We start from the raw sequence: 13766 nt of genomic DNA, 5'->3' as shown, positions 1-13766 counted from the left end.
TGACGATACGATGGCATGAACTTCAATCCTCGCGCGAAGCATCATTTCATCGAGATATATATAACCGGCGAATCAACAATTGAATAACCAAAATGGAAGCCAAAAAAGAAAGAAAAGGCCACACCAGCGCACAGTGCCGAACATCCTATTAGTTATTGAATCGCAATCAAAAACAAGCGTGGCCCAATATTTGCTAAAAGAGGGATGAAGCAGGAGAGGGATGTGTTGGATTCAGGAACTCCGTAAGCGGATTTGATGGAACGCACAGGGTCATAATGTAATGTAGTTGTATGTATCTTGGCATTAAAAATTCCAAAAGTTGAAATCCATCCCAGCTTCTTGAATGAGGTTCTACACAGTTTTCGTGTTGAGCTGCAATGGCTCTTCAATTGTTCTGGCGAAAAGCATCCTCAAGGGTACTCTCATTCAACTTATCTTCTATAGGATTATATAGCCAAAATATGCAAGCTTTCTTCAACAATCCTCGATGGTCTAACGGTCATGATTTCCGCTTGTCAATCCCAGTCGGGAACAAGCGCGGGAGACCTGGGTTCGACTCCCAGTCGGGGAGAATTCCTTTTTTTGTTTTCCGCTCATACACCAGCATGTTTTTGGGCTACGGGATTGAGTCACACCTGCGCATATTCAACCCTGTCATACACCCCTTACTAGTTGCACTATCGTGCGTTCATCGGCAAGCCTCACGAGGATGGCTTGAGATGCTACAGCATTCTTTATCCGGCGAGGGGCAATTCTGTGGCACACCGGGGAAACGAAGGCCCGGGGCCAGACACGCCCGGGGAAGCCGCTTTGCTTAGCCCCGGACTTAATGAGTCAAGCACCGATCGCGTCATTTAAATTCTTCTGCTGTTCTTATCGCTTGCAGCAAGACAATACAACAGCGATTGCAATCAAGCATCATGAAGAGAGAAGACATTACCTACCTGGGTGCTGGCCCTGCCAGTCTCCCCACCGATGTTCTCGCCACAGCTGCCCAGGCGCTGCAGAACTACCAAGACACTGGACTGTGAGGGGCACTGATCTGTGCGATCTTATCTGCGACCGTATCTGACCTGCTCTTCTAGTGGTGTCGCAGAACACAGCCATCGCAGCGAAATCGCGACAAATATCCTGAATGGCGCCAAGGCTGACCTTGCCAACTTCCTGGATATCCCCGACACCTACGAGATCCTCTTCCTGCAAGGTACATCGCTGACCCCATCTCTTTTCGCAATCCCGAGTCGCTGATGCATTGAAGGTGGTGGATCCGGCCAATTCGATGCGACCGTTTACAACCTCGTCTCGATCTGGGCTGAGAAGCAGAGACAGCAGATCATCAAGGAGAAGGCCGGTATCAGTGAGGATGAAGTCATTAGCGAGCTGCGCAAGAAGGTCGAGTCGGAACTGAAGCTGGACTACCTGGTCACTGGATCGTATGGTCACCCAAGCCCATAGCAATCGATCAAAATATACTAAATGGCCCCACAGATGGTCGCTGAAGGCCAGCCAGGAAGCCGTTCGCCTTCTTGGCTCTGAGTATGTCAACATCGTCAGCGACTCCAGGACCGTCAACGACGGCAAGTTCGGAAAGATCGCAGACGAGTCGACCTGGAAGCTGAGCCGCAAGGCTGCCCTGGTCTACAAGTGCGAGAACGAGGTGTGTATAGGTTCCCAGTCACGAGATTTTCGCTAACGCGTCTTACGTAGACTGTTGATGGCGTTGAATTCCCCAGCTTCCCCGAGGTTCTCGAGCCCAAGGGCACGGACGAGGACCCTATCGTCGTTGGAGACTTCTCTTCTACCATCCTGTCTAGGCGTATCCCCGTCCAGGTATGTACCAGAGCCCCGCTATACCAATTGGTTCGATGCTAACATTTTACCAGAACTACTCGATTATCTTCTTTGGAGCGTAAGGCTTGTCAATTCCCATGATAGAATTCCCACTGACCCCTTACAGTCAGAAGAACTTGGGTGTTGCTGGAATCACGGGAGTGATCATCAAGAAGGACCTCTTGCCCCCTGTTTCTTCCCCTTGCTCTCCTGCCATCCTGCGCAAGCTCGGCTTGCCGATCGCGCCCACCATCCTTGACTACTCTGTTGCCGCTAAGAACAACAGCTTGTACAACACTCTCCCCATCTTCGAGTAAGTGATCCACGAAGCCTATAAGGTAAATTCCGCTGACAGAATTTAGTGTCTACATTGCAGGCCAGGTTCTGAAGAAGCTGCTTGCCTCATTCCCCGACAAGGTGGACGGACAACAGGCTGTGGCTGACCGAAAGGCCAAGCTCATCTATGAGACGCTTGACGCCTACCCCGAGGTATACAAGGTCGTCCCCGCTAAGGAGGTACGTTCAAGAATGAACGCCTGCTTCCGTGTGATCAAGGTATGTTCCTCAACCCTCATTGCGGATGTCTCGACGCGGGGGCTAATCTAGTTAGGGCGGCAACGTCGACGATGCCGAAAAGGCCTTCCTGAAGGGTGCTGTCGAGCGTGGCATCACTGGCCTGAAGGGCCACAGAAGCGTCGGAGGTAAGTGACATCAAAAAGCTGTCGTCGACGACTGTGACTGATTAAATGTAAAGGTATCCGTGCGTCGAACTACAATGCCATTCCCGAGTCGGGCATTGAGAAGCTTGCCGCGTACTTGAAAGAGTATGCTACGGCATAAATGCAAGACAATCATTCAAAAGTAGAGTTTTTTTATCTGAAAGAAAAGCACTGTTATCATTCAACCCTTCATGTGGTGCAGGTTATAGACGGGGTAACGCATAGAGCTTGGACATAACATTTACCAGCGATAGGTTCAACCCATTCAGGATGGCTGGCCCAACAATACACCTTTCTAACGTAGTCGTTTCAATAGAGAACGTGCGACCATGGACACAGTGTGAGGAGGAGTAAAATAGCACAAATAGCATATCAATGTAGAGCTATGGATTGTGTGTTTAGGACGCATGGCACCCGCTACCACATGAAGATATGTCGAGGCTGACCACTCAGCTAGGAGTTCATGCTTCTGTGGCGTTCCATGCAGTATCCCTGCCAGTTGTAGCATTCACCCGCCCGACAACCCCGCCTACCGTTGGTATCTGTGCCTTAAACATGATTTCGACCATATCTTAATCCATTACCTCATTCAGATTCTAAGCACGTCTGAATCGTTAGATTCTACGCCGGCCTTGTCGTCCACAACAGGATGTCGCGCGTTAAAAAGCTCCCCCTGCCTCGCCCGACAGCTGGCACCAAGACTGACGTTTGGAATCTCCCAAACGAGATAGAATCACAGATAACAACGCTAGCAGCCGTCCTCCAGGTCCAGCAGCAACAGCGTACTCCCCTTGCAAGAGAAGAGGAAGAGGACGAAGAAGGGACTGACGACGAAGAAACCTCCAATGAGCAACTACACAACCATGAACTTGGATCGTCGGCCGTTGTCGCTCCATTAGCTTCAGCGAAGACGAAGAACCTGAAAAGATGCTTTTTGGATCAGCTGGCCGAGTTATTGTGCTATAAGAAAGATGCGCATTATGTGACCTGCACGTATCTACGGGAAGGACTAGATGAGATTACTATACTCGCGTCACGAAATGCTGCTTGGGAAAACAAGGACATTAAGCTCTTAGAAAGCTTGGCGGGCACGTTGGAACAACTTGCTGCGAGAGGTAAGCTTGAGCAGTGTATGCTCCTTATTTTAATTTTGGTTGGGTTAACCTTGGCCTTAGATCCTTTCGATCTGGATTTCAAACCGGACCTGGAAAGACAGCTCAGCGAATATTATACCCCACGCTTGGACTACCATGTCAAACAACTCGTCAATATCTTAGAATCAGTAAAGGGAGAGACAGGCCTGGTCGACTTTTTACGGAAATTTCTTTCCCGACGCATCTCTTCACAAGTCCTTGTCGGTGGGGTTAAGAGGATTTGGGCCAATATTGACTTTCGTTCCAGGATCGAGGCATTGCCGAAAGCAAATAAGATAGTGCAAGAGCTGGGTTTTATTCGTCGCCCTATAGTCGCTGCAGAAACCTTTGATAAAGCAGCGCGCGAGATCTCGAACTTTCAGCGGGTCAAAATAGAGCTCCTGCCTGGGTATAAAGCTGAAAGTGTTACGCCGTCGCTATCACTGTGCCCACAGTTGCCGTCCGAAAGAGACCGAGCGAGATTGAATGAGTGCCTTAGGAAAAAGAAATGGGTCCATGCAGAAATGACAATGGTGCTACATCTCATGAGTACTGACAGCGTATCCCGAACACCACAGTATCTTGGCATTAGCAAGAAGACCTGTTTCATGTGCGGTCATTTTCTACAAACTTTATCACAATTTCAAGCGCGTAACAATCATGGAAAGGTGTACTCGCAATGGAGACTGCCGAACTCGCTTATCATGCCGCTAAAGTCCTGTGAGACACTGGACAATGCTGCTCGAAACCTCCGGGATGTGATGCAACGTGAATGTGCTCTAGAACGGGACTACCATATCGCTGCAGTCAAAGAATCGACTATTTCATCTCCGGTTGCACCAAAACACATGCGTACCTGGTCGCCGTTTGCTCGCCATGTACCGGACCCTAAACTCCAAGCGAGAGAGTCGGAGTGGCTATCACATCACAGTCCGAGAGAGATAACTGTCAGGTAAGAGCTCTATGTATGTCTTTGTCACAAGCAGAACTTCATTGATACCTGCTATAGATCGAGTAAACCCGATCGCAGCAGCCGGGAGATTTCGCCTACTTCTGACATAGAAAGTGGATCGCCTCCAGCAGTTCCTTGTGTCCTTTCTACGCCGGAAAGCACATCGATAGCTTGTGCTAGATGTACTGCAACCGAAAATCTGAGTCCCTGTTTCAGATGCGGCTCAACATTTTACTGCAGTAGAACGTGCCAAAATTCTCATTGGCCAAAACACAAGTTCAACTGCAGTTTTGGACGACCAATAGATGAGGTGGATCGTTTCATCATTGCATGCCAGACACGAATTTCCCGAAGATGATGACGTTGCTAGGGCCTTCGGAATTCTTTACTTTACATCGGCGGCTGATCGACATAGACTTTTCGGGTTGTACTGCCGACTCGTAAAAGATTGGGGTGTGGGAGAAGAAGAGCTTCGAGACGCATGGCAGCAAGACAAATTGAAGGAATTCATTCTGTTCCGAAGCTCCCAGATACCATCTACTTGGATTCAAAATGAGAGCCATTGGATAAGTCAGCAGGATGGCTTTGCTGCCAACAAAGAGACTGATCTTAATATCGTCTTTGAAACTCAAAAGCATGTGCTCAAGCCCGAAGATCAGCAAGTTCCATATCAGCTATGGAAGCCACGGGAAAAGCTCGAAGCCTATGTGTTCCTTTGCCAGATTCGAAATGGATACATCCCCGACACCGACGAGGACAACTGGATTTCCCTTGGATTCTGCACAGCTCGGAATGGCGGCGAAACCAAACAAGTGGCGAAGCTATACAGGGAGCTCCTCAATAGATGTGTATTCGAAGAGTTCTGGAAGGCCATGGCAGAGTCGAAGATGGTCGACCTGTTCAGAAAGTACGGCTTCGGCGATGCCATCGCAGAATTGCGGAATCTCGAGACCCTTTTGAGCGCTGTCGGAACGAGGCACCAGAGTGTGTGGGAATTGAAACGGTTCACCCGCTTGTCCTCTCCACAGCCTCACCGTAGTGTTACCGTGGATTATGGATTCTACAACTGTCGAACACCACTGGAGCTAAGTGACCTCCGACAAGCATATACGAACTTCTTCGCTCAGGGTGGGGATGAAATGGCCCTTCATGAGGCCTGTATCCAGGGTCAATTAGCGCCATTTCTTGAGTCGGAATTAGAAGGGCTTCCCATTTCGACTGAGCTGGTGTCGAATCCATATCCATTACAGGGATGTGAATGCGCGGGTATGGTATTTGGAACTGTATGCCTTGTCCCGCAGTCAATTTACGGAGAAGCAAAGAAGTGGCAGACGCAAAGAGGGAAAAAGATGACTATAATGATTCATCCTGATGAGGTTGATGAGGCGAGCGGGCAATTATATCTGGAAAGATCGAAATACTTGGGACTATCGATGGAGACTCAGACGACTCTGATAAACGGGCAACTTGTGGAAAGCATGTCTGGGATGTGAATGTTGGCGATCAAAAGCCCCCTAAATGTAACTCTATAACTCTATAATAGCTAAGGCAGAGTCTTTCCAATGTGCTATCAAATCAGACTAGAGAGATAGCTTGTGGATCAATAAACATCAACTTGAAGTCTGGGCGGTGGGGCCAGAATGATCATCAAAATCATCTTGAATCTACTGTTCAAGCTGGAATTTGTTGCTTATTGTATTTAAATGTTAGTATGTATTACAGAAGAACCAACATTGATATAGGTAGGACTGGTCTAAGTGGAGATCGAAATTACAGCAATTTCCTATTCTAGAGAGATCACCTCGATATATTTAGGGGGCTCTTTCTTCTGCTTGGAATTCGTTATAGATAAAAGTACGATTTAGACCACCAACTTAACACTCTAATTGACTCACATTAAGGTTTAGAAGGAATCTTGGTTCCCACTGGTTCTGGTGTTGTAGGGCGGATGAGGATGACCAAAATTTTTGATTAGTGAACATCCCGAGCCGAGGTATCTCTCCCGCCTCCCCTTTTGCTCAATCAGCACACACCGAAGCACATTATCCGCTTAAGTGTCAAAAATATACTTGCATAAAGGTAAAGTTTCTAAGCTGTTCAACTTTACTTTAATGCTATTCGCCCCAACAAAGAATCGATCGACCCGGTCTGGACGGGTTGGATGCTGTGACGTGTGGCGACTGGACACGGCAGGGCAGGATATGTCAGCAGCTCTTCTGCCTTTTTGCTTTTCTCTCCACCACCTCCATCAGCTCTTCCGTACAAACAAACCGGCACGGTAAATAATGTTATCATCTGTCTATCGTCAAAAGCAAATATGAGCGACTCAGACACAGCTTTACTCCCCTGGGAGAGCGTCAACGATGCGTTCTTTGGATCTCACTGTGACTCGACCGCCCCGCAGATAACATCGCTGCTCTCGGCCTGCTCGTATCCTGTGCCCCAACAGATCAGGCAACAACAAAGGAGACAGCAAGATGTCCAACTCCCCCTTCTTGGTGGAATTATACCAGAGAATCAATTGCTTCTCTATAATAACGACACCCAGCCGACTCAGCCGCCAGAAAAGACTCTGAAACGCACTCGCAATGAGGTAGAGAAGTCTGGCTCTGCGGCGCTTACTAAACGAGGTCGACCGCGAAAAGTAGCCCAGGACACCGCAGATGAAGATCCAGAAGAGGTATGCGAGACTCAGCTGGTTTGTGCACTACTATCAAGAAATTGATCAACTCGAGCAGAGACGTCGGAGACAGATCCGACTTGCGCAACGCGCATATCGCTCACGAAAAGAAGCCAACCTATCGTCTTTGAAAGGTCGCATCTCCGAACTCGAAGGAATCGTAGAAAAGATGAGCACATCTGTTTTATCGCTCAGTGACGAGTTGGTTCGGTCGGGGGTATTGGCATCCCATGCGGGTCTGACGGAACATCTGCGCGATACCGTACAGACATGTCTCACCCTAGCCAGAGAGGCTAGCAATGATAGCCCTCAGGAAGTTACGACTATTTCGCCACCTCAAACCGATGACGGCCTGCCCGACTTCCTGCCGCATGAACAGCTTAGCCAATCGGCACAGATTGTCGAACTGGACGAGAGCGTTTCCTCCATCTTGGAGCCTAATCTACATCTGGAGCTTAGAGAATCACCGATAACGTTGAGCAAGAAAATACCTCGCTTCTTCGAGTCATCGGAGACCGCTGAAATGGATTTGACTGTGTTCACTGATAGACTCCACATGTCATGCGTCTATCAAGGGTGTTTTGCCCTTTGTGACGAATCCATCGGTATAGACAGGATACAGAAGCATTTCTGCCTGCTACTTCAGATTATGGAGAGGAAACGTATTGCGTCATACTTCCAAGCCGCGCTAAATGAGAAAGAGAGTCGAAAATATTTTGCGGAGTGGGACGAGGTACCCTTCTTCAGTCTGGGTGGCGCAGGAACCCATTACTCTCGGTCTTCACTGAAGAGCAAAGCAGCTGATCGTCCATTCCGGCCTGGAGTACGGTGGGTTTCCGTGCGATCAGTATCGCACTTTCCACAACATATACAGACCAAGCTTCAAGGGGACTGGTTTGATATGGGCGACCTGGAAGGATACTTGAGGGAACATGATGTACATCTTCTCACATATCCTCCTATGGATCCCACGCGCCATCGTCTCAAGGGAACAGCGATTAATGCGGCACGTTTCATACAGGGTATGGCTCCATTTCGCTCCTTGCTTTTCGATTCTCAATACTCACTGATTGGCAGCACTATCCGCAAATGCAATATGTCTTGGGTGGACGCCGGGGTTCAGCCGCCGTGATGTGGAGAGCGCTCTCCAGTCTTGTGTATGGAGATGAGGTAATGGCTGCTTTACGGGAATGTGGCTTACATTACTGCCATGATTTTAAAGAACATAGCTAGTCTGATTGACATATCACGGAGGATGCTTCTGGGTCACCGGACATCTCTCTCGCGGGATCTAGCGATCGCCTCGCCAGACAGACCATTGAAGCAGAAGGAAGAACGGCGGAGAGAAATATTCATCTCTGTATCACAGATCAGCGAGCATGCTGCTGACCCTTGCAGAAAGGATGGTTGCATAGCTGCTATAGCTCACTGTCGTGCTCTCGGGAATTTTATTATGGCCGTTATGGCCATTCCGCTCTTTATTACCCAAGTGATGAGAATGGGTGATACAGTTGTTCCCTGCCTAGATCCCCGCGCATGATCAGGAAGTGATTCAGAAATCGACAATCCGCCTGTTATCCATTACTGCTAGGGCCAACCCCATTTGAAATCCAGTGCTCATGTCTTCGTGAAATCGACTTTTCCTGAGCTACCAGTCTGCGAATGACACTTGACGGAATGTCAATCTTGAGGACACCGTACCCCTTCAGCCACACCGACGGTGAATTCGCAACAATGAGTCTGTGTCTGCTCGCAGAATTAGTGAAAGATGAATCTGCAAGCGACCTTCTCCGACCGCGACCACTTAGCAAGGTGCACTACATGTTACTATCCAAGTTTTGTACCAACGGGTGTTGCTCTGGATCATTTTACTTTTCTGCCGACCTAAGGCGCTACGATCAGAGTCTCAAAGGCTTGTATTGCGATGAGTTTCCGAGACCTATTTCGAACCAGGCAGCCATATTTATAAATATTACACGGAGGACGAAATTCCGAGACCAGGTTCCTCTGACCATGTACTACAAGCCCGTCATAAGTTTATAGAGGGACGCACTGTTGTGGAGACGAGTCTAGACAGATGGGGCTAGGCGACGGGGCAAATGACACGCTCATGCGGATCCAAAGGCACATGGAAAATTTTCATCGAGGGCATGCACGTGCGGCTAATTGCGTGGAAGAGTTTTTGAGCCTATGGCAACTGGTCTTTACAGCTATGTCTGTCACTCGCCGTCTAGCAAAGTAAATCCTAGCAGGATTGGAGGTCCAACTGCTCAGGTTGTGCTTTAGATGCAAGGACCGACGGCTTGACGTGATGTAAGCAATGTTGCACAAAAGAAACAAACAGTTGTATGTCTCTGGGTGGCTACTTGGAATTTCCTTCTATCAGGTTCTCTCAGAAAATGAACCGAAGATATGGCTGTGATGGTCCAGTTTGTGCGACGGGAATCGGTCGAAATGACAACGAAAGCCATGCACGTAAGGGGTTGTGAGGCTGACCTTGGTCTTTAAAAGCCAACCTCAACTTGAAATATACGTAAGCTTATACTTCGTCACACAGTTCCTGATGAATGCTTAAGCGGTGGACAATAGACCGCGCGGACATTGCGTCAAGGGCTTGGATTTGGACAGAGATCAATGTTTACCAGCGGCCCGTGGAATGGCTACCAAGTTAGCATCGCGGGTTATGGGGAAAGCCATAGGTCAACCATTCGACTGGAATATGTATCGCAGAGAACGGCATGATTGGTAGACACTAGAAAACTTAGAATCAGCCAAGCCAGCTAGGGTATAGCGGCTTTGGGAGGATGGGATTACTACTCAAGATAGTCGTCGCCAGGGGGGCTTTGCCATTCCAGCCACAGGGGAGGCGCGCGGTCCCGTGGCTCACCGCGCTAGTCCGCTTTGGACTACGCCTGCATTCTTCAATCCAGGATTCCATCTCTCATTCTTTCATGCGCCTCCATCTCCAATCTCTCTCTGGATCGAATTATCGGGTTTCAGCGCCCTTTCTTGATTCTATCTGACCAGGTAATACGATCGCTTTACGCACGCCGTGATGTGGCTTATCCAACCCCAAATATTCTTGTCTCTTCTTTAGGTGATCCTCCAACTTCCGCCATGTCGGCAACCAAGAAACAACGGCGTGGTCAGCCCATCCCCACCCGGTGTCTAGACTCAATTAGCCTACAACATCGGCTCATCCTCTACTGGAAAAGAAGGCATGTTCCTAAAATAATTTGCCTTTCACGACGGAGTGCATCCATCTCCGATTTACAGCCCAGGCCACGGAGTGGTGCCCCGGATCGGCAATCTCGTCCGGTTGCTCAGCGATCGCGACCTGTCAGCTCTTGATGGCTTGGGAATGTGACGGTTGCTGCGATGGTGGCATGGACATCGCCAATTCTCTTTTGCTCGGTCGCTGGGTCTGATGGTTCAGAAAGGGAGTTTTAAAACTGACATGCATCAAGTTCTGGTTTAAATTAGGACCTGGCTTGTCCAACGTGAAGAAAAAAAATACTACCCATGTGCTAGTCGAATCTTTGGGCTTCTCCTGTTTCATGTCATCCCGCCGAGCTCTCTGGTCGTGTTTCAGGCTCCACCATCATGGTGTTGCTCTTTGTCGCTGATCCACCCGACATGCCTGGCCAAAGAATGAAGGCTGTGGACTCATCAAGACGCATTCTGTCTGTAACCTTCTTTTCGCTCTGATTCGTCGTGTACCTGCCGACCCCTCCCAGGCACGAACCGTCGCCCTCCCAATGGGCGGCAACGAGCCGCCCAGTGAATGGCCCAGGCGACAAGAACACTCAAGCTGATTTGTTATGGATCTTGAGAATAATGCTAGTGGCCTGCAGCCCTTTGCGCAGACGCCACGCTAATTTAGATGTCGGGGTGTTGCTGTTATTATTTGTATATCGCCCGGCCTACCCCCGGTCTGCGTCATGCTCCCACATTGTTGTGTACATTCTCTACATATTTCTCCTTTCGCCCATCCTTTCCCTACATACGTTCTCTATTTTCTTATTCCTGACTAGCAGTTGATTTCTGCACTTCCTGTCCTACCTTCCTTTTCGCACTCTGTACGCCTAGAGGGCTACTTTCCATTCTTTTTCGTCCCAAACGTCGATCGTTTTCGAATCAATTCCCGTTCCTAAAACCTCTGGTTTCTCTAATCCTTCAGAGTCCTCGGGACTTTCCTTCTCTAATCGCGCAATTGCTTGACTGAACACAGTGACAATGCCTACCTCATCCCTACTATGGAGCGTAGGGTCGCTGGCTCTTTCATCGATGATCTTGCCCGCCGCGGCCAGCGGTTATCAACTCGTGGAAACCTGGAAGGGCGAGGATTTCCTGACGGCTTTCGATTTTTACACAGGCGCTGACCCCACGAATGGATTCGTCACTTATGCGAATCAAAGCTACGCCGAGAGCAAGGGGCTGGTCAAGGTCAACTCGAACGGTAGCTTCTACATGGGTGTCGACCATACCACGAAGCTGAGCACCAATGGCCCTGGCCGGGAGTCGGTCCGCATTGGGAGCAACAAGTATTATGACGAGGGTCTGTTCATCATCGACCTCGAGCACATGCCCGGAAGTGTCTGCGGTACCTGGCCCGCCTTTTGGTCCACAGGCAAAGACTGGCCTACGGACGGTGAGATCGATATCATTGAAGGTGTCAATAAGAACGAAGCCAACGAGATCGTCCTGCATACGAGCGGTACCTGCCAAGTTTCCAGCCAGAAGATGACCGGCACACTTTCCTCCACGGAGTGTGGTGAAGACTCTGGTACTACTGGATGCGTTGTTGAAGGTACTCAAGGGTCTTCTGGCACTCCGTTCAACGAGAACGGTGGCGGTGTCTACGCTATGCAGTGGACAGATGAGTTCCTCAAGTTCTGGTTCTTCCCCCGTGGTTCAATCCCCACCTCTATCACCAAAGGCGACCCCGATGTCGCTGCTTTCGGCACTCCGATGGCGCACATGCAGGGCTCATGCAGCATCGCCGAACACTTCAAAGCCCAGCAGTTCATCTTCGACACCACATTCTGTGGTGACTGGGCTGGCGGAGTCTACAGCACCTCCGGCTGTCCTGTGAGCGATAGCAGCAGTTCCTTCAAGAGCTGCGTTGCTTATGTCGCCGAGAACCCAGCGGCTTTCGCCGAGTCCTACTGGGAGATTAACTACATCAAGATTTACCAGACTGGCGTCGCAGCCTCCGCCTCTGCTTCTGCTTCCCGCGTCGAATCTGCAGCCACTGTGGTTGAGACCGTCTCGTCTGTTAAGGAAGTCACCAACTCCGTTGTTGCGACCACTGCCGCTGCTACTACTGTTGCCACCACCGCTGATGCCGAGACTGCTACAACCATGACAATAGCTGAAACCACCACTGCCGCCGCAGCAACCGAGAGCTCTGTCGCTGATGAGAACGGCTCTTCTGCATCGACGTCCACCCACTATGTTATTATGACCACCACTATCTGCCCGATTGCTGAGAGCTCCTCTGCCGCGGCCGCTCTGGCTGGCGGAAGCTCCGAGGCTACCGAGGGTAGCAACAGCGAGGGCAGTTCTACGACTGCAACACCAGATAGCGTCACTGGCGCTAGCGCTGAGTCTAATGGTAGTGAGGGCTCTTCTGCCACTGAAAGCACCCCGTCGACTGCTACTGGTGCAAGCGCCGAAGCAAATGGTAACGAGAGCTCATCTACTTCTGAAGCTAGCAGTGTTGCTTCTGGAACACCATCTGATATCAGCACCACCGGTGCGAGTGCCGAAGCTAATGGCAGCGAGGACTCCTCTGCTTCTTCCGAGGCTAAAGCTGTCACTTCTGCCACCCCATCCAGCGTCACTGGTGCAAGCGCCGAGGCGAATGGTAACGACAGCGCCTCTTCGAACGCTGCAACCACGTCCAATGTGAGCGGCGCAAGCACACAAGCCGGTGATGATAAGAGCACCCCTGCATCTGCTGTCGCCAATGCCGGTTCTTCTGCTACGCCTGCCTCCGTTAGTGGTGCAAGTGCGGAAGCTAATGGCAGTGAACAAAGCGCTGCTGCAGCTGCTTCAAGTGTCAGCGGGGCAAGTGCTGTGGCTAGTGGTAGCGAGGGAAGCTCCAGCCAGTCGTCGGGGTCCCAGGCCGGATCTGACTCCTATGGCTCCGTTCCCTCAAGTGCTGCTGCATATGGCAGACCTGCCCCAAGCTCGTCCAGCCATGCATTTGCCACTGCACCCTCTTCTAGCGGATCAATCCGTAAGCCAACCTCTGCTGCCGCTGCCAACAATGATGCCGCTGCTACCCAGGGCAGCTCTGCTTCCGGATCTAAGTCCGGCCACTCTGGCTCCGGCTCCTCCGCTACTACCCCCTCAACACCTGTCTTCACTGGTGGAGCAAACAAGTTGACTCTTGGTGCCTCCAGCGTTGTCGGTGTCCTTGCTTTTGCTCTGTTGGCTTAGCGGGT

General features: G+C 50.2%; 3 protein-coding genes and 1 non-coding gene across 4 annotated transcripts; all 4 read left to right on the top strand.

Moving 5' to 3' along the window:
* The first annotated feature begins 481 nt into the window (after positions 1-481).
* Positions 482-571, top strand: BO85DRAFT_t106. The gene has a single exon. It is a non-coding gene; the product is annotated as a tRNA-Asp (tRNA).
* A 277-nt stretch (positions 572-848) lies between these two features.
* Positions 849-5727, top strand: BO85DRAFT_416700 (O-phospho-L-serine:2-oxoglutarate transaminase; the record flags this gene model as incomplete). The annotated part of the gene is made up of 14 exons (XM_025657747.1): positions 849-1027; positions 1086-1204; positions 1259-1433; positions 1489-1657; positions 1708-1830; positions 1884-1909; positions 1958-2143; positions 2193-2385; positions 2441-2531; positions 2585-2654; positions 3168-3664; positions 3725-4634; positions 5005-5620; positions 5674-5727. The coding sequence occupies exons 1-14, from the start codon at positions 921-923 to the stop codon at positions 5725-5727; spliced, it is 3336 nt and encodes a 1111-aa protein (XP_025517430.1). The 5' UTR covers positions 849-920.
* A 1224-nt stretch (positions 5728-6951) lies between these two features.
* On the top strand, positions 6952-8446 carry BO85DRAFT_485979 (bZIP transcription factor; the record flags this gene model as incomplete). The annotated part of the gene is made up of 2 exons (XM_025663357.1): positions 6952-7314; positions 7373-8446. The coding sequence occupies 2 exons, from the start codon at positions 6952-6954 to the stop codon at positions 8444-8446; spliced, it is 1437 nt and encodes a 478-aa protein (XP_025517429.1).
* Positions 8447-11550: 3104 nt separating this feature from the next.
* Positions 11551-12510, top strand: eng2 (putative GPI anchored endo-1,3(4)-beta-glucanase; the record flags this gene model as incomplete). Its single annotated transcript, XM_025655498.1, has 1 exon — positions 11551-12510. A coding segment is annotated over one exon (960 nt), but the record flags the coding sequence as incomplete, so codon positions are not given.
* Between the last annotated feature and the right edge of the window lie 1256 nt (positions 12511-13766).

The sequence above is a fragment of the Aspergillus piperis genome (assembly GCF_003184755.1).
Source record: "Aspergillus piperis CBS 112811 unplaced genomic scaffold BO85scaffold_5, whole genome shotgun sequence".
NCBI lineage: Eukaryota > Fungi > Ascomycota > Eurotiomycetes > Eurotiales > Aspergillaceae > Aspergillus > Aspergillus piperis.
The sequence above is the reverse complement of the archived record's forward strand: the minus strand, read 5'-3'. Positions and strand labels throughout refer to the sequence as shown.